We start from the raw sequence: 26,586 nt of genomic DNA, 5'->3' as shown, positions 1-26,586 counted from the left end.
AAACCACAGGGCTGGTGAAGTACCTCTTGAACCAAGTTCAAAACTGACCTAGCTCCAGCTGCAGTCCTGGAGATTCCTGTGGACTTTACTCACCTACATGCATCTTTGGCTCAAACATGTACAACCCCTCCCACTCAAATGAACAGCCTGGAGAGGAGATGGAGCTCTCGGTGGTGTTAGTGCTGGAAAGTCGTCTTCTGAGTCCGGAAAAAAAAAAAAGGAAAAAAAAAAAAAAAAAAAGAACAAAAAAGCCAAGGTATAGCATCAGATCAAAGCAGGCAGGCGATGCTGCCAGGGAGACCAGGCAGCTGCTGTTTTGGTTGGAAGCTCTAATCCAGAACAGTGGCAGCTGCTGTTTCGGGGCAGGATCCTTGCTTTCAGCAGGCTCCTTGCCTGCTCCCGTGCAGCTGAAGCACGCCAGGGCAATGCGCTGCTCAGCAAGACACGGAGCCCAATTGTTCTTGTTGGCAGAGGGCAGCAAGATGCCAGGCATCATGCCCAGAGCCAGGAAACGAGGTCCAGCAAGGTCTGAGCTCAGCCCTGCACCCAGCATCATGCCAGGGCAGCTAAAGCCGAGGGCTGAAGAAGGCCCAGAGCCTTGCTCAGGATGATGAGAGAGACCCTGCTGTTCCCAGGTTTGCTTTTCCCTTGTGTTTACTGAGGGATCACAGGTCCCTTTATGGACGTTGTTGGTGGGCAAAAGGGCTTCTGAAAGGTATCCAACACTACCTGCCCAAAAATCTCACACTGTCCACATCAGCCATGTAAGAAATCCCAGGCACCGTTCCTGCCTCCAGGCACCGCTGCCTGGACTATCCCCATCCCTCATCTCCAGGCAGCTCCCAGCCCTTCTGCGCACGTGTGCTGTGGCTGGAGAGCACTCAGCTGATGGATGCTGTGCAATAAGCAGGTCTGGTCGCTTGCAGCCATCTGCTGAAGTCTCCAGTGCTGGAGAATATAAGGCGCAAGTCAGAGTCCACCAGCTCATCAACAGGCTTTCCACCAGGTTTAGTGGCCTTTGGATCAAGCCCTTAACTAATTTCTTCCAGTTATTCGTTTCTCAGCAGCCAGAGTCCCAGTGTAGCCTCCACATTCAGCATAGATCTCATCCACCTCAATTTTTTTTATAAAATAATAAAATACATTTATATATATTTATATATATATATACTACGAAAACTGTACAATATTGTATGCAAAAATGCATCAGTAGCCATCATGAGTAATGCTATACAAATGAAAGACTATACTTTGCTATCGTGGTACCAAATGTTAGCAGTGAAGGACAGACACAAATAGGTGCAGTAAGAAAGCATAGGTTACCCCAAACCCCTACCTTGCAGCGCTCATAAAAAAAACCCAAACAGAGCAAAATAACCATCTCCAGTGGACAGACAAGTTGCCGGAGAGCCTGGAGCAAAGATGGAAATGGTGACCCTGGGATCCTCTCAAAAGTGAGGACCTGAGAATAAATCATTCTGTTCCATTTATCTGGGGAGGCTGGAGCCATCGAGACACCCGGATTTTGGCAGGTGTATTTGGTTGGATGGGCATTGAAGAATGGCATTGGAGTGAGCGGTGATTGTTCATGGAAGACATCCCTGTGGACTCTGCAGAACTGAGTCTATGCAGAGCAGGACAGGGTGAACAATCCCTGAAGGATGAGCACACACCTGATGACCCAACCGTGCCAGAGCTTTGAGAGCGCTGGGCTCCAAACGAGAGGTCCAGAGCTTGAAATGCCATGGAGGGTCTCTGCCCACAGGAGGAGCTGCCGAGGCACCGTGGCAGTGTCTGGATGAAGCACCCTGGGATCATTCCACAAAGTCCTGCCATCTGAACACAAATGTCCCGCTGGCGGGCAGCCTGCCCTGGTTCAGGCCTCGTAGAACTGCCTCTCCATCTGTTTGGTGAGGGTCCCACTGGACATCACGGTCCGGCTCACAAACTCTTTGGTGACCTGTTTGGTGAGGGTGCTGCTGGCGCTCTCCACTCGCTGGGTTGTCATGAGCATGCCGTCTGCAACGAGAAGCTCAGTGGTCAGGACACCACGCTAAGTACGGGGTCACAGGGAATAGGATCTGCTCTACCTAATGATTCCTGACAGAGGCTTCTCCTTAAATACCACTTTCACTGATGGAAAACCTCTCCAGATCAAGTGATTCGGTACTTTGCTATGTCAGTCAATAAGATGGACCTCCTGACAGCTGCCAAACTCTCCATGTTGCAGTATGAACCCATGAGTCCATGAACTCAAGTGGGACAACATGGAACAAATACACTGATGTGATTAAAGATGGTCGTCACACTTTCCTGTTTTTTCCTGCTCTTAAGAGATCTAACCTTGCAGGAAGAGCTACGATTTGGACCCTAGTGATAGTCCTGGGGGACTTTGAAAACTCAACATTCCCTCTGTGACTGGGCAGCACATGGGGAAATGACTGCAACTGCCCCTGGGGCAGAGCACAGACATGGTGTAGGAAAGGGTCTGGTCATCTTCATCAGTCCTGTCTGATGGACCCTTCCTCCTTGCTTTTGACACTTGAGGTAAAAGCACCCTCAGACCTCTGGACAAGCAGAGTTATCCTTTGCTTTCAGAGGCTTTCAAAGCAGACAGCAAGTCCCTACCTGTGAAGTGGGGATCCAGAGAGGAATGGCTGATGCTGGTTTTGGTGCTGTATTCGGTGGGGAAGTTGTACACTTCTTCTCTCATGTACTGCTGTCCTCCAAACTGGGAGAAAGTCCCTGGGGAGAAGGAAAAGGGATGAATCAGCCAGGAAACAACAAGGAGCTTCCAACCCCTCAACCCTGCACAGTAAGCACCAACAGTCAGCTCAGGAGGTTTCTCTTGCTGACATCAGAGCCAGGTTTAGGAGGAACTGGGAGGACTGGGAAGGTCTTACACCTGTGCAGCGTAAGAAGTTGCCTCCAGGTATGTGTACAATCAGGCATAAGACAGAAGTTTCATAATAAATTAAACACTGGCAGGTTCTCATGATCATCCCTCATTCAGTGCATCAGGGTTGGGACAGTGCTCACAAGGCACAGCATTGTCTTCATGGAATACAATGTTTCCATGTCTTTCGTGGAAAATGGAGTCACCACCAGAGCTGGAAAGGGACTCAAGGAGTTGTGTTCACTGCTTGAGAGGTTTCTTATCTTTGCATCTCCACAAAGACACGGTACTGTACCTCCATCCTGAGATTCGATGGTGATGATGCCTTCTCTTTCTGGCCCAAAGCCTTGGGTGGTCTTGGCTTGCACTTTGAACTTGTATGGGACATTCTCACTCAGGTGGGGCACAGTCAGGGTAGTTTCCGGATTGTCTCCTTCGACATAGATATTCCTGGGCTCCCCTAATCCACACAGACATACCAGCGGTGAAGACAGACAGGAGTGACAGTCCCTCCAAACGCACTCCCCCCAACTCTGGCTGCTGTCTTGCCTTTCCCTAAGCTTTATGCCACCCACAGACTCTATGATTGCACTCAGTTCTACTAAGGGTTAAGACAACCCTATTTTAGTACAGTGGTGATCCTCAACAACCTCCACTGGGCTTGGGCTGTAATAAGCTCCAGGTCCTTCCTCTTCCAACCACATTTGTTACACCAGACCATGCAATGACACAAGGCGTCAGGGTCCAGCAGCTCCCAGGCCTGGAATCAGCCTCATGTCCCCACTTTGTCTGCACCGATATAAGCAGACAGCTTTGTTGCTGGTCCCAGCAAAAATGCAGCAAGTTGCTGCCTTTGCTGGAGAGATCTTGTGCTCTACATGGGAAACTGGGCTTCTACAGCCTGATACCATACCTCCTCCATGCAGCATCTCACAGGTGACCATGTAGCCCAAGATGGACCCATTGGGCTTGCGGGGTCTCTCCCAGCTGAGCTGCAGGGAGTCAGGGCTGAGGGCAGTGAAAACCAGTGGTCCAGGAGCACTGGGCGTGCTCAGCGTGAAGGGTGAACCTGCAGGGGTACGAGTGAGAGGTCAGTATCACAGAAGGTGGTGAGAAGGAGCCTGGGACGGATCTGCACACAGCATTTATGAAACAAGATGGAAGGCCTCAGCTATCTAGACAGCTAGTGGAAGGTGAGTACATGGGGAAGAAGGTTCTATTTCTAAATGAAAGGAAGGAAAGAAGAGCTCAGGATGTGGTAAGGGGAGAGAAAAAAGCAAGGCCAGCACTGTAGACAGCAGCAGAGACATCAGTGCCACCCTTCTCCTGTTCCCCATCCACCTCACCTGGTACAGGGTTGAGTGGGCTCTGCGGGTCCACCTGGGACTCTATGGTGATGACTCCTTCCCTCTCAGGACCCCAGCCTTCCTCACTCTGGGCCTTCACCTTGAAGATGTAGGAGTGGTTGGGTAGCAGGTCCTCTACCACCACCGAATTCTGGCTGGGGTTAGGGATGGTGAGTCGGTGCACTTCTCCTGGGACACACAGGGAAGGGGAACATCAGTACCATGTTGCAGGCACAAAGACAGAGGCATGGCTTTTGCCTAAACTCTATCTCAAATGAATTGCTTGGAAAAATCATCCAGGGCCCCTCCCCGGCCACATCCATCACACCTTGCCACCAACAACTGGTAGTGCAGGACGAGATGTTGTTCCAAAAAAGGCTTGGGACAAACAACAGCTTCTTGAAAACTCAAAGATTTTCAGCCAAAGAGAATAATTTTCACTAACACTGCCCCAAGTTTCATGTAAAAATAAGAGATTTTCATTCCAATCTTTCCTCCAAGTCCAATGTGACGAAAAAACCTTCAACTAAGATGTTGGGGATGATGGAGAATGAGGCCAACATTTTTTGGAGTAGGGGTGACTCCACAAGCAACCCCAGGAATTGTCCCCCCAGTAGAAATGGGGAATGAGAGCTGTGGGGTAGCCGAGACATTTCCTCAAGGCATGTATAGAAAAAGCAGAGTTGGGGCCAGCCCCTGAATCCCAGAACGCTCGTGGTTGGAAGGGACCTCTAGAGGTCATCTGATCCAACCCCCTCCGCTCAAGCAGGGTCACCCTGAACCAGTTGCCTAGGAGAAGACCCAGACCAGAATCTCTACCACCAGGAACTCCCACCACCAGTTGCCTGGTGGGCACTGGCCACCTGTTCACTGACCTCCATTGAGGAGCTGGTACTGCACGCTGTAGCCCTGCACCTCCTTCTCGCAGTGCGGCTCCTGCCAGCTCACCTTCAGGGAGGTGGGTCCCAGGGCGGAGAACACCAGGCGTGTGGGGGTGTCAGGGACGCCCAGTGGCAGCCTGGAGTCTAAGGCAAAAAGGGAACATCAGGGTGGAGATTTGCGGGCCGGGGGGCTAAGGGGGCTGGGGGAGAGGAGGGAGTGGCACACGCAAGCATGGGATGGTCCTGATGGTCTGGGGAGAACGTGGAGAGATGTCATCTCTGCAAGCTGGCCCATCATGAGGGGGGATGGCTGGCTCTGCACACCTACAGCCCATGGCCTTGGAGTGCCAACCTCGGGTGGGACAAGTCAAGGTAAGCTTCATGCCCCTGTGGTAGAGAGACCAGAGCATGGGCTTGGGTGCAGCGTATAGCCCTCCTCGTTCACCCTGAAGCACCCTGTCCAGTCTGCCAGAAGCTTCACAGACATCTTCAGATGTAGCTTAGTTAAGACTGGCCCTAGTCTATAGCTAAAGCAGCCCAACATCTCCAGGGACTGTTCAAGGGAATGGGGGCAGCTGGGACCAGGACTGGCGGCTCTGGCTCCCTCCCAACTCAGCCCACTGGGACACAAAGCTCATGGCAAGCACAGCAGCCTCCCAGGTGACACTCAGGGTCTGAAGCCCCTCATTGACATGGGCTTTGGCCAAGGAGCTTGCAGAGAGACATCTCGTATGGAGCACACGTTCTCCCCCAGAGTCCTCCAAAGGCCTGTGGGGTAAAACTGAGAACAACAAGCTTGTTAGGAATGAAAAGGACAGGGACAATGAGCTGATCAGCTCGTTAGAGCATGGTGATAGTGGTGGTGGGTGTTAATCAGCCCAGGTGGGTTGAAACACAGCTGAAGTCACCTGCAAATGGAAAGGTGATGTGATGGAGGCACAGGCCAGGTCAGGAGGAAGATCAGTGCGGCACACAGCAAGCCATGGAGAGAAGGTTTGGGGTGAGCAGTGGGTGGCAACAGCTCATGGATGGCCGGTGGCTTGGCTGTTATGGGATGCATGGCTGAGAGGAGACACCGGACAAAGCTGTACCTATATACTTGCAAATCCCTGCAGACCCATCAGTCATGATTATAGAGTCCCGAAAGCCAGTGCTGGGGTAGTAACCCTTCACCTTTGCCCTGCTCCTGAAACCCACATCCCGAGGCCGTGGGATTGTCCTCCCAGCATCTTCATGGATGGGAGGGAGGAGTCTCCCCGGGTAATCTACAAAAGTGGTGCAAGAGAAAGAAAGAAACACCATTGGAGACTTCAGAGCGGGTTCAGCCTAGGTGCTGGCTCCTGCAGAGATGACTTTTTAAGTCTCTTTGAAAAGACTTTTAACAACCTGCTGTCAGTGCCAGCTGATGTACACATGTGGAACTGAAAGGCAACCATGCTGCTAGATAGAGTAAGAAGAAGAGACACATGCTTTTCCTGGAGTGCTTTATGGTGTGAGGATAAGGATGTAGCTCCCTTTCCTGAGTACTCTGGCACGTGAGGGATGGGAACCCTTTCCAAACTGGTCTGGGAGCAGGGTGGCCTTAGCAAAGCACCTACATGTCAGTGATGAGGACGTGACCTTCCAGATCTCTGGTTCGCAGGCTCCCTTAGCTGTGAACACGGTCCTCACCCCAACAGGACTCGCAGGGCATGGGTCTGAAGACAGTCACAGAGGTGGAAGGGAAGGACAGGTCCCATCACCACAGTACTCACCGTGCCCCATCAGCATTGTGGAGTAGTCTCTTGTCAGCGAGGAACTCCCCAACACCCTGTGCTCCTGCTGCATGTGTGAGGTCAGCTGGTGGTAGCTGGCGTTCGTTGTCCTGGTCAGTGTGCCGCTGCCACTGCCAGGGAAGGAGAAGTCCACTCGGCCGTTCAGCAAGTGCTCTGTAAAAGAGGGCACACCGTGAGGAATGTGGCTGTGGACAGGGCTGCTGCTCCAGTTTCCATGGGGAGGAAGCAGGAGGCATCATGGTGCACCCTGCCTTGGCTGCATTCCAGCTTCAGCCACTCTGGAAGGTTGTTCTGGAGCGCTACATCTAGAACAAGCCACAACCACCCAACGTGATGATGCGGAAACAAACAGGTAAATGGAGACTTTGCTCTACACCCAGCACCAGAGACACCCATGGTGCCCAAGGTAACTCCAGACCTCGGCCTCGCTGGGGCACTGCCTTGTGGTTCTCGCCACGTTGTCTCACATCTCTCCTTAGACGCAAGCAGAGGTTTATAATTTCAGATTAAAAAAGAAGGCGGAAGAAGGAAAACAGCCCTTTATGGAGGCAGTTTCTCCAAATCTCACTCTGGATCCCATCTCAGCTGGATCTGAAAAGCAAATTCTGCTCCGTTGTTCTGGTCCTTGACAAACCCCCATCCCTTCCCACCAGGCCAGGAGAGAGCAGCTACCCATGAGAGAGTGATTTCTGTTTAACAGTCCAGCAGATCTGCCCCAGAAGCTTAGGGCACTTAATTAAGGTGAGAAGCTGCCCTTGGAGGTGGCACTTAGCAGGTATCGTCTGAGTTTGCTCCTCCCTTGAAGGTCCAGCCTTTTGTAGAAGCAACTTGCTAGCAGGCTCCCAAGTCCATGCCGAGATGGGGGTTACCTTGACACTCTTGTGAGCAGACACACCAGGACAAGGTTTTGAAGCAGACTACAGCATGTGAACAGTGCATCACGCCAACACGAGGATGGGCACACAAGGGGAGGAAGGAGACACGTGCTGGGGCAGACCCCAGCTGCCAGCCCCTTGGCCCAGAGCAGGACGAGACAGGACACTCAGTGCCGTAATGAAGCCGTCCTTCACCTGCTTGGGGCCGGGGCGTCCCGCTCCTCCTCAGGCTGCCAGTAGCCACGTCGCTGTCCTCCTCGTGGAGGAGACCCTCGGTGTCCGAGGAGAAGCGGCTGCTGCCAGAGAGGCGGGGAATGGTTTCAGGTGGGAGCCTCCAGGTGATGCGGCGAAGATCCAAGTCTTCTCCCAGCAACTGCACATATTTCCACCTGGAGCCTTTTGGGACAATGCAAGCACTGGTGTTGGCATGATCTGCAGGGGACAGAGTGGGCTACCCACCACCTTCGTGCTGCTTGCTGGGGAGGGGAAGGGGCAGGCGCCAGTGGGAATGACACCCATTCACAGCCCGTCTCGCCAAGTGTTGGCTGATGAGTTCAGGCGGTGCAACCATTGTGTGACTGGTAGATGGAGGATGGTGGGAACGTGACATGCACGGGGGTTCCTCAACCCCAGGGCTGTTTTCCAGCCCTGTGGCCATCATGACAAAAGGTGAGAGTCAAAGTCCCACCACATGCCTGTCCCTGTCATGAAGAGTCTGCGACAATTGTCCTCTGCTCAGGAGAGGTTTCCTCACTCCTTGATGTGCGCTCAGGATGGTCGGACTCTTGGTGTTCCCATTACCTTGCTCTCTGAAAGGACCAGGGACTCGCTCCTGGATCCCAGGCTCTGGAGAACCACCCCAGCAAAGACCCTCCAGATCCTATTGACAAGCCTCATCATTTCACTTACGGCCCGTCTTCCCCTTGTTGTCCCAGTACAAGACAAGGGAGCCAGCCTCATTCAGAGAGTGAAGTGATGGAGGAAGAGAGGCCAGTGCCTTCCCAGCACTTGCTGAGTTCCATCCTGTTGGCTTGGCCAAGACCCTGAGCATCCAGGGGACTCAGAGGTCTGTGCCTTGCCAGTGCTTGTTTGCTGACAGTAACTCTTGTGGTCCAGCCAAATGGCAATAGGAAGGGAAGATGAGCAGGGAGGACCATGAAAAGCTCCTCTCCCACCCCACGCTGAGATTTCTCTTTGCCTCATGGCTAAAACAAAGAGGCACTGGTCTTATTTACACTGTGGCTAGTCAAGTGTTCCCATGGATGCTGCTACCATGCTTTGGAAAGGCTGATCTCCACCATCTCTGTGACTTGGATCTCCCCATCTCCGTGAGGAGGAGAGGAGTAGTGAAGCTCAATTGCTGAAAGCTGTTAAGGAAAATGAATGTTAAAAATGACCTTTGCAAAACTCAGAGCAACGTACCTGAATCATCAGAGACACTGGGATGCTTGCTGCCAGCTGGAGAGCGAAGCACATCTGCGCTGTACATCAGGTAGCTGTCATAGTCCTCACCTCCCTCTGCATCAATGATGGGGACATCAGGGATGATGGGGACTGGAGGAGAGGTGGAAAGTGCCATTCGACAAACAGCTCAAAACCACACAGGCCTCCCATGCTCAGGATGGCCTTCAGCATTCACCAGGTTGGCTGGTGTAGCAGAGCAAACAGGTTGTGGAGAAGCAGCTGGGGTGATGGGGAGCACACCCCAGCACTGCTCCTGCCCCCCTGCTCCCCACCCAGGCAGGGCAGTAACTCACTGGACATGGGGCGCTTGGGCTGCGTAGCGAGGTTGATGGTGGCTTCTCTCTCAGGTCCCCAGCCAGCACCATTTCTGGCCTTCACCATGTAGCGATAGGGCTGGGACTCCCGCAGGTTTTCTATCAGCACCATGCGCTTCTTTGGGTCTTCAACAAGCACCTTCTTCATTGGGCCAATGGGTGCTGCAAATATGGGTATGCCCGTCACCCACAAGGTCACGAGACACAGAGGACCCCACAGCACCCCACACTTGGCCAACAGGCTTGCTGAGGTTTGCTGTCAGGGCACAGCCTGGCTCTGGGACAAGGTGCAGCAGCTATTTGGGCTGCTCATGACAGGCAGGACATCTCAGGGAAATTCCCAAACTGAATGCTGAAGTCAACCTACAGCAGAGGTCTCCTGTTGCTGGTGTGCCACCAAATGGCATCTTCCTGGCACCCTAGCCCTAGGTTTAGACCAATGAACTAAGTTTTTAAGAGGAAAACCAACACAAAACACTATGGAAGTGAATGGGAACTGAGAGCCTCCAGGCTTTGCAGAATTAAATCCTGAGTGGTGATTTTTCTGTACTCCTTCCATCAAGTAGTGACCCCTCCAGATCCCAGTTTTCATAGGAAACATGCTTGGAGCCATTCTGGTTCTGCTGCTGTTTGGGACCAGCCCCACTTGTGGAAAGTGTACTTTAGCCCCTCAGCCTGGCTGGACTGCTCCATTCAGAAAATGAGCTCTTACCATTTTCCTCATTGACGAGTCCATAACTGACTTCATAAGCTGTGATCTCCCCATTGGTTTCTGCAGGCTCAGCCCAGCTCAGCTGCGTCACAGTGGAAGACACAACATTGAAAGCCAAGCGGCCAGGCTCGCTGGGCACTGGAAACACAAAAGGAAAGGGTCCAGGTTACCGCAAGTTGGGAGCCAGCGCACACAGATGCCCAGAGCTCCCCGGATCACAGCTGGGTTGCAGTGGGAGCCACTCAGTGCTTGTCCCCAAGACCAGCAGAAACTCCAGGCTGGAGCACTGACCCCATGCCGGGTGCACAGGCACCAACTTGTTCCCACATGGTGGGAAGCAAAGTGCAGAGTCGCTCACCGGCCTCAAGCGTGCGGCAGTGGATGATGTCAGAGTAAGCCCCTTCACCCATGGCGTTGTAGGCGCAGACTTGCATCTCATAGTCGCAGAAGGGGTAGAGGTTACTCAGCTCTGCTGATGGTGCTTTGACATCAATGAGACGGGCTTCTGACTCGGGGTCCCCTTGGATCCAGTATTTCACCTGGCAAAGCAAGAGCAAGCCATGATTCCCTCAGATCCTCACCATAATGGGTGAGAAATTCCCCATCTCTTATTAAATCTTCTCTGGGAAAGCCAGGGTGTTGTGCCATTCCTCTGAAATGGGAGGCCAGAACAGTCTGGGCATTTCATGATAAGTGATGGAAAGGGAGATGAACCCACCAGGAATCTCCTGCAAATCCCACATCCACCCAGCAACAGTCCCTTAAGGATGGAGGGGGCCAGAAGGGGTGAGCTTTCTCCCTCATTTGGGTGTCTTCTCCCCATCCCTTCAGCACAAATGACTCTGTGAAACACCTGCAGGATGGGACCCACACCCTCCCCCAGGATCCACTCACCCCTTACCTTGTACCCCAGAGGTTTTCCAGGTGGAGGAAACCAGCTGAAGCGGATTTCCCTGGAGCTGAGAGCATGGGCATTGGGATTAAGCGGTGCACTCAGGCGGCCTTTGGGGGACTGGGAGACCTGGCTCAGACCAGCCATCGAGGGGACACCATCCACCACCTCTGCAGACATGAGGAAGAAAGGTCACATCAGTGTTAGTCCCCCGCATGGAAGGAAAAGAAGGAAGCGTGCCTCTATCCAGCACGGTACAGAAGGGAAACTGAGGTGCTTGGTGATGACATCCCCCAAAGCCACACAACAAGCTGGCATGAGAGTCAGGCTCAGACTCCCCAAGTCCTGCACCTCCAGCTGCTTCTCACAAGTTGCCCAGGTAGGAAGAAATGAAGAGACCACCTTCGTGCCTCTGAAAATCTTTAGCTCTGTCAGAATGTATTTAACAATGCTTCAACAGCTTGATCAGTTGCCCTGTGCAGCCATGAGAGAAGATGGAGAGGGGCAGAGCCTTCTCAAGTCACCCAGTTTCTTCTGCTGGAAACCCACCAAGTGCAGCTGAGAGCTCTCTGGAGCCTCTCCAGATCCAGTGCCTGCCCCTGAAGTGGTTCTGGTTGGTCCAGTGACAAAGGACTTTCTGGTACCCCCAGTAATCATGACCAGTACTGTGATAAATACCTTTACATTATCGACCCACTTGATGACAACCCATAGAGTTTTGCTTGTCCAGCCACAGGAACCACCAAGCACAGCTCATGGCAAGTCCCACATTGCCCCTATTTTTATAGCTTTTTATCCAAATCCCCAAAGAAAAGGAATGAAAAATCCACTGTATTTCCTTTTGCGAGGTAGATTAGCCATCTTCTTCCCACCCACTGTCTATACCCACTAATGCCTCTAGAGGGAGGCCCAAATCTACCAGTCGGAGCTGGAGGACCCTCCTCATTGTCGCTTTTTGGGTGAGTAGCAGGGCTGGAGCGCTGTACATCACCTCGGGGTGGGCTGGTCCGGTGTGGGGGTCCCACACCCCCTGCTACCATTCCCCACCGCCTGGCTGCCAGCCCCTACCTGGGTCGGCGATGGTCACCGTGGTCTGGGGGTATCGGCCAATCTTGGCACCGTACTTGGGATGGAGGAGGTCGATGGCGAACTGCTTGAGCTGGCAGTTGTGTAGGAGGGTATCTATTTCAGTCAGCTCCAGCAAGGGGACCTGCACCTCCTTTCGGGTCTCCCCAGGCTGGAAGACCAGGTCACCCTCTGTGAAGATGTAGTCCTGGAGGAGAAGGAAGAGGTGCGAGATGATAGCCTGCAGCATCCATGAGAAGGCTCCCAGAGAGCTTCCCCTTGTCTCCCAGTGAATGCCCACTTGCCTCCCAGTGCCCACAGCTCAGGGGGCAGCTGGTACCCTCTGCCTCAGGTACAGGCAACCTCTCAGATCCCTGAGGCACAGGGAGGAAGGGATGGAGGGGAATGTCTGCCCTTGTGCTAATAAGCCTTGGGTCTCCCCTCTCCCAGCCACATCCCGTTTGAGCCTGATCAGCTGCTCTTCTGCAGCCCCAGGTTCGGTTCCTTCCCAGCCCTCTGTGCCCACTCGTTCCTGCCTGCCAAGGCCAGGAACACCACCCTTACCCTGCCATTCTTGGCGGTGAGATCCCGGGTCCTGTAGGTGACTTGGGATTTCCCGTTGTCTATGATCTCCCGGATGACAGGGATCTTGGCCAACTTATCAAAGCGGCTGTGGGAATAGGCTGGCTGCAAGAAGGTGATGAGGCTGCTGGCTGGAAGGGGCAGGAGAGAAGGAATGTGTAGAGCAAATACGTGAAGGATCACATCACAAATACACAGGTGTCCTCCAGAGTTCCTATCAGCCATGGGTGTGAACTGTGTATGAAACATTACTGCATGGGCTGGAGACGTTACCACTCCTGACTTGTGCTCCCTGCTCAAAACAACCAGGTGGGAAGCAGAGGTAAACTGCTGGGGACATTCACCTGCCCCGAGCACAGCATAACAGCAAAGAGGTTTTATTTTACTCCAGCGGCCTATGAACTGGAGCAGCAGAGGCATATAGTCAACCCTGGATCTGCCATGGAATTGGTAGCATCTAAACTTGTGATGGTCAGATGTTTGGGTCTCTGCCACCAGGGATGATGACCCTCCTTTGGATGCTTTAAAAGATGCTCTAGTTTAGACCCCGGTGACTTAAGACAGGAGTCACCAAGCAAGTCTCTAGTCTGTGATCTGGGTGAGCTCAGATACGCAGCCTGCACCTTCCTTAGAAACCACATGGGTCCATCTGGACATGGGACACTCAAACACAAACGCCCTTCATCTCGTGCCATGGTCGCAGCCCTTCACCTTGTTCTTTGATGATGGTGATGTTGACAAGCCTGCGTCCAATCTCTGCGATGCCGGTGGGGACATCAATAGCCTCCACCTGCAGCTGCTTCTCATCATCATCGTCCTCCCTGATGAAGAGCGGGACACGGACATCCACCAGCTCCACAGCCTCTTGGAACTCCACCATCCCATGAGCATCTGGGGGAAAGGGCAATGGTGAGGGGTGGGAAATGGCCCCCCCCCTGCCCAGCCAGGAGGCAGTGCTGGGCTCTGCTCCCTACCTTGGTCTGAGGTCACAGTGTAATAACCCGGTGAAACCTTCAGGTCATTGAAAGCCTCGTGGGAAACATGCTTTTCCATCACTTTGATGATCTCTGGCTTGGCTGAGCGAGGGGCGGTAAGCACTGTGTCCACAACGGTGTGGTCCTGCCTGTGACCGGGGGGAAGAGAAAGCTGGGTAAGAGCTGAGGCCAGGGTTGCTCATCTTACATAGCAGCTAGTGAGTGCGTGGGGCATTCAGTCACCCCACACATTTGTGTACAAAGAGGGAGAAGCAGCACAAGTGAGGGCTGCAAGTTCCTCTTACCTTTTCCCAGAATTGGGCTGTAACCTGGGGGGGGGAAAAAACCAAAACCTGAATCAGAGTGACTAACGCATTTGGGGAGATAAAGTTCCGCATGAATCATAGCCCTGTGCAGGTCTGAGCTGCGGCAGCTGCCCTGCAGGTGCCAACCCATCCTGTAGAGCCCGTGGCCCCATCACATGTTCCCTCCTGCCTGCCTGCTGCCTCCAGTCCTGGGTTTCCCAATGCAATAAGGAACATGCCCATGGGGGAGATCACACCGGGTCAGAGCCGTGGGGAGGGGATAACACTCCCTGCCCAGCGCCGGCATCCCCAGACTCCTCTATTCTGCCCCAGGCACTCATAACTTTGCACAGGGCTGAAACTTTTGAAGTCAATGGGAATTTTCCTGTTGAGCACCATGCGACCAGGATTTGTCCCTGTCTGTAGACAGAGTCTCAGGTCCAAAGCCAGATGCGGCTGAGATCACCTGCACAACTGGGTGGGCTCTGCTTTGCAGCCCTGGGTGGGTGAAGCACTGCATCAGGCTTGTGCCAGGGATGTCTCACAGACCATGCTCCCTCAGGGCATCCCACATTTCACACCCCAGCCCTCTGGTCCGCTCCCTCATCATCAGGGCCCTGGGGGAACCCTGCCCTGCAGGAGGTGTCTCCCCCAGTGACTCACCTGAACTTGGTTTGCTGGAGCTTGTGGCAGCCGGGGATGTGCTTGAAAACGTCATTCAGCTGCAAGGAGCAAGAGGGACTTTCACAACATATCCTTTGCTGAACAGGGATGTGTTCAGCGACCAGATGCTGCTGCCAGCAAACACGAGAGCCATCTGGCCACCCCTGGGTCCCCCCCTCGCCCTGCCACACCAGGCAGAGCCCACTACAGTTTCTCCCCAGAACACGGCAAGATGCTGCAAACTGAAGCCGAACAAAATCTTCAGACCACGTGCCCCGAAGCAAACCCCAAATCTGATGTTCTGCTAATTCTCACAAGTGTGTTCTTAAAATTTGTGCTTTCTCAGAAAGAGGAGAAATTGCTTCTTCCTTTCAAGACCTGTCTGTGTTCATAGGGAAGGAGCACTCCCCCTTCCCCAGCACACTGCAGACACCCCCTGAGCGTGGCTGTCCCCCAGTCCCACACCCCAAGCCCCCTCATGCCCAGGCTCGTACGTTCTCCTCCACTTCCTTGCGCAGCTGCTCGCACTCCCGGGTGTCCGGCTTCACCAGGTTCTGCGTGAAAAGCCGGGGCAGCCTCAGAGACAGCCCATAGGGAACTGGAAAGAAAAATTCCCAAGTTAAACTCCTTCCTTCCTGGTCAGAGAAATAACCCAGCCAAAAGTTGGAAGCATGGGGACACGCATGATGCTTGTTGTCCAGATCCTGTATTGCTAGCACCCAAACCCCATAGCGCCAGCAGAGAAAACCCTCTGAGAACTGGAAGGCTAACTGGGAAGCTCTCTGCCAGATCCGGCAAAGGAAACTGTCCAATGGTGGCTCTGGACTGATGAGGCAGTGAAATCAAGGCTGAGCTAATGAGACTAAGACACATGCAGCGTACATCCACCACACAGCCAGGCTGTCAGGAGGTCTCCAAGGCTACCACCTGTCCTGCTACGGGCCTGGACACAGGAATGTGCTGCTCAGCTTCCCCAAGAATGGAAGCAGATAAAGGAACAACCTCCCTTGCAATCGGGCTCGGAGGTAACGCCACGACAGCTGCAGCTGGGGGCCGCCACCAAGGGTTTGTGTCCTTTACAGCACCGACAGCATCTCCTCTACGCCCTGTTCCTCAGATGTGGCACTCACTGAGATCTTTGGGGTTGGCAGCAGCGAGGGAGGTGAAGCCCTGCTTGTGAACATTGTTGTTGATCTTCCAGCGGACTGTGTCCCGGCCCTTGAGGGACCCGCTGCGGACCATGGGAGTGTCCAGGTGGTCAGAGGACATGAGGCTGTGGCGAAGCATGTAGTGGTCCTCCTTGAAGCCAACAGTGCGACCTGCAGAGCCAGGGGCAGGGTCAGAGTCTGGGCAGACTGGGACAACGCCAGCCATCAACTTCCCGACACCGGAGACTTTGTTCTGGGGAATCTTTAGGGCTTCCACCATGCTAAGGGTGTTGGGATGTCAGGAGCAGAGTGGGGTGGAGAGGGCAAGGGGTGTCCATAAGCGGGGAGAGCACATCACAGCAGCTGGACATTACAGGGGACACTGGTGAGGGGATAGCCAGCAGCAGGATTCCCAGTACGGCACACCAGGGTGTGGGGCAGGGAGGAGCAGTGGAGCAGCAGCTCAAGGGCTCCTTGGCTCAGGCTCTCTGCTAGGAAGTTTTCCCCTGATCTACCTCCCCAGCTCAGAGAGGAGGAGGAGGGACGCTTATCACAGCATGACCCCCCCAACCCAGGAAGGCAGTGAACCCCACAGATCCCTCTCCCCCCTAGTTCAAAGGGCTGGTACCTCGTGCACAGCAGGGAAGCAGGGCCAGGCAAGCCTAGAAAACAAGTGGCCAAAGACACAATCACTTTGCGGCCAAGGGCAGAAATCCCCTTGTCTCCAGCTGGGAGGATTCGCATCAGCAGGGATGGGTGGGCAGTGGGTGGATGGGGCTCTGGAAGCTGATTTTAGCCAGATATCCCTTCAGTGGGGGAAATCCCACGACAACTCGTGTCAGCAACAACAGAGTTGCTAGATACAGCTGGGACCCAGCCCGTGCCAGTCTGGCCATGATGGAGGCTGGGTGGATTCCGAAAATTTGTCACGTTTTTGGCCTTTATCTGGTCCTCTCCCCAGGCTGGGGCAGCTGGCTGAGGCACTCACCTTGCAGCAGGCGCAGAACTTCCAGCAGAGCAGCAGCAGCAGCCCCAGGAGCAGGATGAGGAAGATGAGCAGCGGGATGAGCCAGAGGAAGCTTCCCGGTGGGCACTCTGCAAGCAACAGCAATGTCACTCGTGGGGATCAGCCCCCTGCGTGGGGTGTGCGGGGAGGGAGTGGGGAGGCAGGGACAGAGGGGAAAAGCTGGACCACAGGCTCTTTAAGGGATGGAGCAGCCCGGTTAAGCTTGGAAACTTCTCTCTTGGTGCTCACAACAAAAAGTGCCATTCAGGGAGAACTATCCAACCTCTCTGCTCACATCCAGCCATCCCAAGGGGCTGTTCAGCACCTCGCATCAATCCCTGCCCTTGCCGGCAGTGAAAAGGCACTGATCTCTAAAGGTGTTGGTCTCTGAGGACGCTACGCTCCACTCCTTGCAATTCATGTGACAGACAATGTCACCCAGCCCTGTCATGCAGGAAGGTGGGCAGGTGCAGCTGGCCCTGCCCAGGGCCACAGCAAAGGGACAAAGCGGGGATCAGAGGCATTGTGGAGGAGGGCACTGCTGATCCAGACCCCAGGCTGGATATCCCCTCCTGCTGGGTCCCTGCTCACCTTTTTTCTTCTGCACACGGACGGTGGTGTTGGGGAGGACGGTGGGGTCTCCCTCCAGGGTGTAGTGGTACGTGCAATCGTCCTCCTCATCCTGGAACGAGCAGTACTCGCTGGCCTCCTCTGCAGAGAGAGAGGGCACGGTTGCAAAGTCATCAGGACATGGAAAAGCATGGGGAACAGCCCCACACACACGCACACAGGGCAGGGCCCACAGGAGACACACCACACGTGTCTGCACCCAGCTCTGCTTCTCCAGGTACCTTTCTTCAGCTCTTCCACCATCTGGATCTGGAGGTGACACGCGCTGCAGTTCCCTTTCCTGTTGCCTGTTCCCCAGGCCTGGCAGCGAACGCAGTCTCGGATGCTCTCGCACACAGCCTGGAAGCCCTGAGCAGAGAAGGAAGGTGGGATGGTCAGGAGACAGCCCACAGGGAGCGAGGAATGACGTCACCTCCGAAAGGCAGAGCTGGAGAGGCAATGCTGCATTCTCACCCCAGTTCCTGGGCAAGGTCAAAAAGAGGAATCCCAGAGAACAAGCAGCTAACGAGGAATTTATAAGCCCAGGAGCCCAGCGCAGCCGGCTCCAAAATCTCTTATAGAAACAGCCTGCATTTGGGCAGCGATTAGATCTTCTCCAAGGGTTTTAGGTGACCTTTCCATAATACAACCAAGCCAGCTTTCTCCACTCCCACTGTGGGAGTAGCCCATGTTTGTCAATGGGGAAACTGAGGCACCAGACCATGAAATGTTTTTTTCCAGTCTTGAGGCAAATCAGAACAAGCCAGGAGCTGAGCCTCAAACCTCTGCCCTTCACCAGTGGGCAGATAAACACAGACAGACATTCAACAGTTGCTCCTGGTAAACTGGAGGACAAAGAAAGCCTGCGGCTGCAAAGCAGCTCCCATACCAGACCCTTCCTGGCCACTGAAGGCAGGACAGGCAAGACTAGGCTCAGGATTTTGCTCCTGACTGAGATACGCCTTCATCTCTGCATTGCTTTCCTTCCCTGGAGGCTCTGCATGGGAAGGAGAAGTGATAAACCCAGAGGGACACCAGGCTGAGCCTCACCAGGGAGTAGCTGATTTCGCAGGTGGAACTGGTGTACAGTGAAGCCTTGTCACAGATGCATCTGCCGCATTCGCACCTCCCATGGTTGTTGCAAATGCCCTGGGAGGGAAGAGGTGACGGTCAGCATCTGAGAGCAATCGTAGACACGCAGCAGCACTGGGAATCAGCAAGGTGCCAGCTCCCAGTGGCCCTGAGCTTTGGGCATTGGGTCGATTTGCAACAGCCCTGCCTGGTTTGGTCGTCCCTCGTGCAGGCAGGGCAGGACCTACCCCTCGACTGTCGATGCAGGTGTCGTTGCTCATGGGACACTCGCAGCCCGGCCCTTCCCAGCCGCTCTCGCACACACACGCGCCCTTGGAGCAGCGACCTCGATCTGTGACACAAGAAGAGGAATTACCCAGGGTCCAGTGCTGTGCCACCCCCCTGGCCCTGTCTGCAGCTCTCCTGCTTTTTTGGGGCTGCAAAGAGGCTGCAAACAGATTCCACAGCATCCTCCCTGCACATTTGCAAGCACAGAGTCCCTGCAGCCCACCACCAGTCACTCAAACCCCCGTGCCAGTGCCACCAGCCCAGGGACACCCAGCCTGTGCCACCAGGACAGAGCAGGGCACAGCACATCCCACAGCTGGGGGACGCTGGGTGCGGCGGGGCTGTTCTCACCGTTGCAGAGGAAGCCGGAGGTGCGTGGGCACTGCAGGACGTCGTACTGGCAGAACGCCCCGTCGAAGCGCTGTGTCAGGTCCTCGGAGTAGCACTGGCACTTCCCGCACAGGCACTCGCCCCGGCCTGAGCACGGCTCCACATCCCCAGGGCGGATGCAGGCTTCGTTGTTGGGAGACGATGCCGGGGAGCAGTCGCACGTGTCCCCTCGCCTGGTGGGGAGGAGATGGTGCTGAGAGAGGCAAGAGCAGAGAGCAGGACAGCAGGGTCCTAGGCAGGATGCCCAAGGTACAAGTGTGTGTCACTGTGGGTCCCCAGACCCAGCACAAACCCTGGGAGGCGTACGGAGCTGGACAAAGTCCTTACCAGCCCGTGTGGCAGATGCACTGTCCACAAACAAAGTCCCCGTGGAAGCTGCACTTGCGTGAGTTAAACTCTTGTTGCTGTAAGAGAAGAGAGACGAGGTGTTGCCGAATGGGCTCAGCTGCCCCCAAGACCATTTCAGGAATCAGAAAGGCAGATCTGTTTTGCCCACAAGACCGAGCTCTGCCATAGGACAACATGCCCAGCTTGGTACAGGCAGTGATGAAGATCTCCTTGGCCGGGCTGAGCCTCTGCTGAACAACGGTGAGGGGTCGAGCGGGACCCACAAGTGCCAGCCAATGCGTTCCCACCCCAGGCTGGCCAGGAGGAGGACATCTCTCTGCAACATGCACCCCCACATACCTGTTCACAAGGACACACGTCACAGATGACAGAGGCTGTGACTTTGAGGCTGTCACTCAGGGACGTGGGTTTCACGTGGATAACTCCCTGCCGGTCTTTCTCAGGGAGGCTGCAGACGTGCTGCCCACCAATGTACTCAAGTGCCTTCACACGCACGTTGAACTTGCCCTGGAAGGAAGGGACATGCCGCAGGGGTGAGCCAGCTCTGCTGGACCACAGCTCAGCTGCGCCGACCCTGGGTGAAGAAGGAAGGAGGGACGCAGCAGAGGGCTCGGCCCCTCACACGCACATTCTCTCCAGGGCCATCCAAGGACTTACCACTTCCCCACGGGTGATGTGGAAGGAGCCAGACTCTGTCTTTTCATACATCGAGGAGGTGAACTCTGTCTTCATGGCTTTGGGGATGAAGTCAGCCCGGATGTCCATCTTGGAGCGGATGCGCTGGGTGGCAAAAGATAACCACAACGTTGATTTTCAGCAGTACACCTGCAACCACCCCATGGCCTGCCCCAGAGGGGCCGCATCCTGCCTCCTGCCTGCTCTCCTGAGCAGGAGCTGCCTACCCTCTCTGCCTGCCCTGGGAGTGAGAGCAAAGCCCCAGAGAGTACAGTTACCTCAAAGGCTGTGCGGAGCAACTCCACAATGTTGGAAGAGTCCTCCTGGAGCACCCCGATCTCAGAGATGGGGAAATACTTGCGCAGCTTCTGCAGAGAGAAAAGAGCCCCCTGAGCCAAGCCTTGAGCAAGCTCCTCTGGCACTGAACTGGGCTCTGCTTGGAGCAGGACTTGGACCGGAGACCTCCAAAGGTCCCTTCCAACCTAAATTACTCTCCAGCTCTGTGTCCCCACTGATTTACAAGAAACAGACACTAACATGGGGAGATCTGTAGGACCCCAGATTCCTGCACCCAATGATACAACCTGAGATGTCCCATGACCCAGAGCAGCCCCCCAACACACTGTAGCACCCTCCCAAAGCATCAAGGTGTTGGTTTAGCACTTGGGGACAAGAGATGGGAGAACACCTTCTCCTCACAGCCAAGCTGCAGGCAGAGGAGCAATGGTCCTGGAAGAAAGGTAAGCCCACATGGCATTACCACCATAGTCTCCTCACCTCATAGTAGCTGTAGGAGTGGTTGGTGACAGCAAAGATGGGGATGATGTTGTGTTGGCCCAGCAGGCGCACCAGGGTGGGCACCGAAGGATAATCCTGCTTGGTGTCATACACGTAGGTGCCATCGGTGTCTAGGTGACATTGCTCATCGTTTCTCGCCAGGATCCCTGCCAGCACGTTGGTACCATCAGCTTCATAGTGAAAGGCAGATTCGGTGGAGAACACGAGCAGGTGAGTGCTGTCCTTCCTCCAGCCAATCTTATCCTACAGCCAGGGAAGGGAAGAAGGAACCATTATCTCTGTGCCCCCCAAACCACTGCACAGCCATTGGCAGGCCAGCACTGGCAGGAGCTGGAAAACCCAAGGGGCAAGGCACCACCTCCACTTGGCAGCAAACGCAACCAGCTACGTGGCTCTGGGAATCCAAGCCAGCAGGTCTCCACTTCCCCCATCTGCACTCCCAATGCACAGGATGTTTCCCAGCAGCTCAGTGCCAGGCACATATTTGTACAGGGGGCAAGCCCATGCTTTTCTGGACATGTTTGGAGCTGTGCTCATGCCTCAGCCAACGGCCAAGCCCAAGTGGGCTGTTTTCCAGGGAGCAGAGTTTCACCACCGTAGGCACGCAGGGGGACAGAACAAAGAGCACACGCAGGGTGCCCAGCGAGCAGCTCCTGTGCTGGGGATCAAACACCAGAGATACACACACAGATGGTCTAAGACCTAGGAAAAATTGGGAATGCAAAACAACTCGGCACCAGGAGCACGCGGCTGGGAGGGCAAGAACCAACTGTAGCTGAACGTATAACCTGGGCTCCCTGGCTGTCTCATCAGCTGCCCAGCATGCTGCATTTTTGCTCATCACCCAGTATGAAGATCCACTCATTAAAAACAGAGCCCTGCCCACATGGCTCCTGCATCCCTGGCCACCATCACCTTGCAAACAGCTGTCTGCAGGATGGCATCAAAGCCACCCTCAGGGGCATCCAGGTTGCCAGAGATGCGCTCTTTCCTGAGCTCCTGGCTGAAGTAGTTGATGTTGCTGGTCAGGCGGATGACGTTCTTGAAGGAGAAGGGGGAGTCGGCATTGTTCCAGGGCTCGCGCAGCCTAGGAGAGAAGGGAGGAGCAGGGTTTTTGTAGGGGACAGGAGCAAAGGGATGCCTGGGTGCAAGGCGAGGAAGGATGGGGAGGGTACCCAGGGGGTGGGGAGTCCCTCAAGGGAAGGCATGAAGTTGAGTTAGCAAGCCATCGGCACTGACAGAAGGGGTGGGAGCAGTAGGAGGGATGAGGGCAGAGATGGAGGAGAAGACAAGACATGCAAATCTGTCGTGGCAGAGCGGGGAAGGTATGGAGGCAGAGGAGGACACTGCTGATATTGGCATGCTGCTATAGCAAGCCCTGAGCACAGGGCAGGGAGGCCAGAAAAGACATTTGCAATGAAAGGAGAAATGGATGGAGGCTCTTGCACTGCAGACAGAGAGGATTAGGAAAGCCATGTAGAAACAGAAGGCACCTGCCCTCCCCTCTCTGCTTCCACCCCAGGGAACCACTGGCCTCACTCACTTCTCAGGTCTCATGTCTGTCTGAGGGGATGAGACTTTGTCCACAAACTTGCCGAATCCGATGGTGTAATTGGAAGTCAGGGCTTGCAGGAACTCCGCTGGGAGAAGAGGAAGGGAGGGAGGAGTGGACACATGAATAAAGAGAGATCTGTGAGGTTGCTGCTCCAGGGAAAGAAGTCCTTTCCTGGGCATCTTCTCTGCTGGTCAGGTCTTAGATAAGATTCCCAAACTATCAGTTCTTCAGCTCTTTAGGCTTGTGGCTTGCCTTTTTTGGTGTAGAAACCTATGCCACCTTTGGTAGCCCCTCTCCAAGACTGGAGCTTCTGCAATAGCACACACCACACCTATAGATTCAAGATGCCAAAGCCACTGCACAGATCAACTCTGCAGGGCACCAGCCCCCACGCTGGGCTGAAAGGAGAGAGCACTCGTGATGAAAATTGCAGGGCCAGGAAAGACATCCCCCCACAAAGCAGCAATAGTAAGAAACTCTAATTAAAGCAGATGCCTCTCAGCCCTTTGCCAGTTGCATCCCTTTCTCTGGTGCCGGCAGAGAACTCGCAGCCGTGGGCAGGAGTGAGCTGCCTGCCTTCATCAGCACAGGAGCTGGCTCCTCTCTTCTGCCAGCTCTTGTCTCACCTAGGTTTTGGCCCATGCTTTTGAGGTTGTCCAGATCATCAGACATAGAGTAGGAGAAGTCCATGAGGATGTAGAGATCCACAGGGCTCTCCAAGGGCTGGAAGACATCCATGTTGAAGCTCATCTCCTCCCCAGCTCGCAGCCGCATGAACATGCCCTGGGGGGACACCTGTGTCCTCTGCAGGGCCGTGTTGATACTGAAATTCTGTGAAGAAAGAGCGAAGTGAAGGGGATGGACTCCATCTCCTGCGCAGATGCAATGAGGAGCAGGCAAGGAGCAGGGAGATACGTGGGAAGTGGAAAGGCAGGGATGACCACACTCCCTTCCCTCACGTACAGCCAGGGACCGAGGCAGCTGCCCCCGAGTCAACATGTGCCCAGCTGGGCACCTCCTCCAGACCTTGGCATTTTGCTTACATCTGTTTTGCCTGAAAAGCCACCCCAGCCCTAAGCGACCAGGGCTGGTTGCCAACAGGTTCATCAGCTAGCAAAGGCAGAGCATTGCTTTTGAGTAGACCCTACACAAACAGAGGCCTAGACTTTGTATTTTTCCTGCTGAAGACTCTAGAGGAGGATGAAGGACGTGAAGGACACTGGGGAGGTGGGACCCCCCAGAAGCAGCCAAGCAAGGGCTGTCTCCCCAGCACCCACCTGCTGGGTCCGCATCTCGCCCCTGGTGTACACGATGCTGGCTTCCCCACAGCCGTACCGCAGCAAGTTCTCCCGCAAGTCACAGCGAGACTCTTCAAAGCTCTGCCAAGGGGGCAAGAATAACATTACAAGCCAGAAAGCAGCAAATCCTCTGTGCAAGGGGAAAAGGCACTTGTCAGGAAGCAAGGTCCTCTTCTGAGACCATTAGCAAGCCTTTGGGAGCAGGAGTGGGGCAGAGAGATGGGGACGAGTCTCGCACAGAAGAGCCAATGCCCCCCAGCAGCAGGGAAATGTGACCACCAGTGAGTTACTGGGCTGTCTGGGATAAGACTCTCCCTCCATCCCTTGCACACTCTGTTTCAGAACTGGCACAGTGACATTTTCTGATAAACCCCTGTATTCCTGCAAATTTGCCCCAAACTCCCCTTCCTCCCCATTTGTCTGCACCAAAGAAACCCCACATTTTTGTGCTTCCCATCCAGACCAGCTCTTTGCAGAGAGAAGCTGGAGCCAGAAGCTGACCCTGTTCTCAGGTCACTCTCCCAGCTTTCACTGGGGGTGGTGGGATCCCTCTGACAGCAGGATTGGAAGCGGAGCCCCAGGATCCCCAGCAAGGTCTCACCTCATCGGTACAGAAGGAACAGTCCTTATCCACTCGGATGCACTCGGTGCACCTCTTTGCCCGGGACAGCACGCAGCGGTTATCTACCGAGAAAGACCAGGGCATCAGGAATGGAGGAAACAGAGTGAGTTGTGGGAGGGCACGAGAAAGGCTGAGCCCATTCCTGGGGGAGTTGGTGGAGATTTTGCCTGGGTGGTTAGTGGAAGCTGGCTACAAAACAGCAGTGGGGTAGCAAGAGAGGGGCCCCAAATGCTGGGGAGATAGAAAACAGGAGGAAAGGCACACAACAGGTCTTATCCACATGAGGACCGACATTTCTGGAGCCCAGGAGGGGCATGCACAGTCCCCATGGGGCAGCACCAAGAGGATACCGCAGACAGATACACTCACTTTTGCTCCTTTGGCAGAGGCCGGTGGTGCAGAGCAGGGACAGGAGGAGCAGCCCGGCACATGCCCGTGGCAGCACATCCATCCTCTTCCTCCTGAAACACATGGATCGCTACGTTGCGGAGAGCTGAGAGATGGAAACGGTCCCCGAGATGATCGGGGCAGCTCCTGCAGAGGCCCTGCCCAGTCCTGCCAGCAAGGGACAGCCTTGCCCACCCAGGGCAATCCGATGCCTGGAAGCAATCTCTGATCTCAGCAGGGCAGGGCACAAAAGCAAAACCAGGAGTGGCTCATCCTATGATCAGGCATCTGCGAAAGGCTCAAAGTCCCCAGCAATGCCAGGGCAGGGCAGCTGCTATGCCACAGCACCCCTGTGCTCTGGAGTTGGGGTGCCCAGCTTGCCGGGTCCCCTGGGGCAGCGGGGTCAGTGCAGGCAGCCGGAGCCCAGGCTGCTCCCAGCTGGAGCCCAGCGCTGTCCACATATGCGAGAACCAGCTAGGTCAAGACCTTGCTTTTCCTGGCAGGTTAAGGAAAAAAAGAGAGGAGGAAAACAAAGCAACTGTCTACACCTCTCCCCCAAAGCAAAACAGACCCCTCCCTTCAGCTATTTCCTATTGCACTAAGAGTTTCCAGGATGGTCGAACCAACAATAAATAGAGGGTGAGGCCTTGGGAAATGCCAGGCTTGGAGCTTTGGAGCTGCTGAATGAATCTGTGGTCTTGAGAGTCTGGCAGCTCCAATCTGTCCTGTTCAGGGCAGCAGGAACCCCTCGTGTGGATCCAGAAGCCAAATCCCAAACAGAGTAAGCCATTCTCCCTGTACCCACACGTGACTGAGAAAACTCAGTGCCATCCAGAAGTCAGCATTTGGACATGGTAAACAAAAGAGACAAAGCTGGAACTTGAGCTCTGTGGCTGCCATGCTGGATGGTGGCTCTGACTCTGGCACCCCAGCAGGGCAAGTGAGACCAGTCAAGGCAAAAGACTTGGTATAAAGACAATTTTAAAGCATCTCCTTTCTGGAAGACGCAAGCGTGAAACATAAGATGCAAATGGATTGTCTTATAGCTTCTTGCTGTGCAAGCCCTGATTCTAAAAAAATGAAGAGAATGTGAAAACCACTTAAAACAGGGAAGGAAAATAGAAATAGTTGTTGTGTGCAATGAAGATGTCTGGGTTTCCAGGGGGACATCCAGCACACAGACTGGTCACTTGGTGACTTAGCTACTAACAGCCTGACCTGGGGCCCAGGCAAACCCTTGGAAAGACCTGCTCTGGCCTCAGCAGCACTGGATCACGCTTGGCCTCTGGATCCTGCATCAGCTACTGAAGCCAATGGAAATACACTGAACGCATGAAGCTGAGCGCTCGCAGAAATCATTGCGGCACAGAGCTCCAACCAACATAGCATCAATGCCAGAGGACATCTCCCTTGGTGTTTGCACTTTGTTCTCCATAACGGTCACTGGATACACGGGTAACAGATGACAAGACATTGGTATCTCACTTATCTTGTCAGTTGTGCCCAGAGGGATTTATCGCAGTAATTAATGCCCAATAACTGAAACGTGAGAAATACAGAAATCTCAGGACAGCATCTCTGCAGGGAAACCCAGGGAAGCTTTGCCATTCGTCCGGACCTGGTAGCCAATATGCTGGTTTTCTTATG

The 26,586-nt window shown here is 54.5% G+C and overlaps 1 protein-coding gene across 1 annotated transcript; it reads right to left on the bottom strand.

Moving 5' to 3' along the window:
• Positions 1-1,876: 1,876 nt before the first annotated feature.
• Positions 1,877-25,024, bottom strand: ITGB4 (integrin, beta 4). The gene is made up of 39 exons (XM_010579477.1): positions 24,922-25,024; positions 24,532-24,614; positions 23,910-24,011; positions 23,259-23,463; positions 22,621-22,717; positions 21,993-22,164; positions 21,057-21,320; positions 20,558-20,647; positions 20,262-20,384; positions 19,944-20,111; positions 19,584-19,660; positions 19,218-19,429; positions 18,827-18,930; positions 18,558-18,656; positions 17,750-17,876; positions 17,490-17,609; positions 16,881-16,987; positions 16,521-16,554; positions 15,875-16,063; positions 15,239-15,342; positions 14,745-14,803; positions 14,082-14,105; positions 13,777-13,925; positions 13,514-13,693; positions 12,785-12,933; positions 12,224-12,428; positions 11,165-11,325; positions 10,622-10,802; positions 10,264-10,401; positions 9,531-9,713; positions 9,196-9,327; positions 7,969-8,169; positions 6,878-7,051; positions 5,118-5,267; positions 4,243-4,431; positions 3,810-3,965; positions 3,192-3,356; positions 2,629-2,745; positions 1,877-2,019 (listed from the first exon to the last, which is right to left on the bottom strand). Exons 1-39 carry the CDS (start codon positions 25,022-25,024, stop codon positions 1,877-1,879), a joined length of 5,436 nt encoding a protein of 1,811 aa, XP_010577779.1.
• Between the last annotated feature and the right edge of the window lie 1,562 nt (positions 25,025-26,586).

This window comes from Haliaeetus leucocephalus, unplaced genomic scaffold (genome assembly GCF_000737465.1).
Source record: "Haliaeetus leucocephalus isolate CR32 unplaced genomic scaffold, Haliaeetus_leucocephalus-4.0 Scaffold657, whole genome shotgun sequence".
NCBI lineage: Eukaryota > Metazoa > Chordata > Aves > Accipitriformes > Accipitridae > Haliaeetus > Haliaeetus leucocephalus.
Note: the sequence above shows the minus strand (reverse complement) of the source record. Positions and strands in the feature narration are given on the sequence as shown.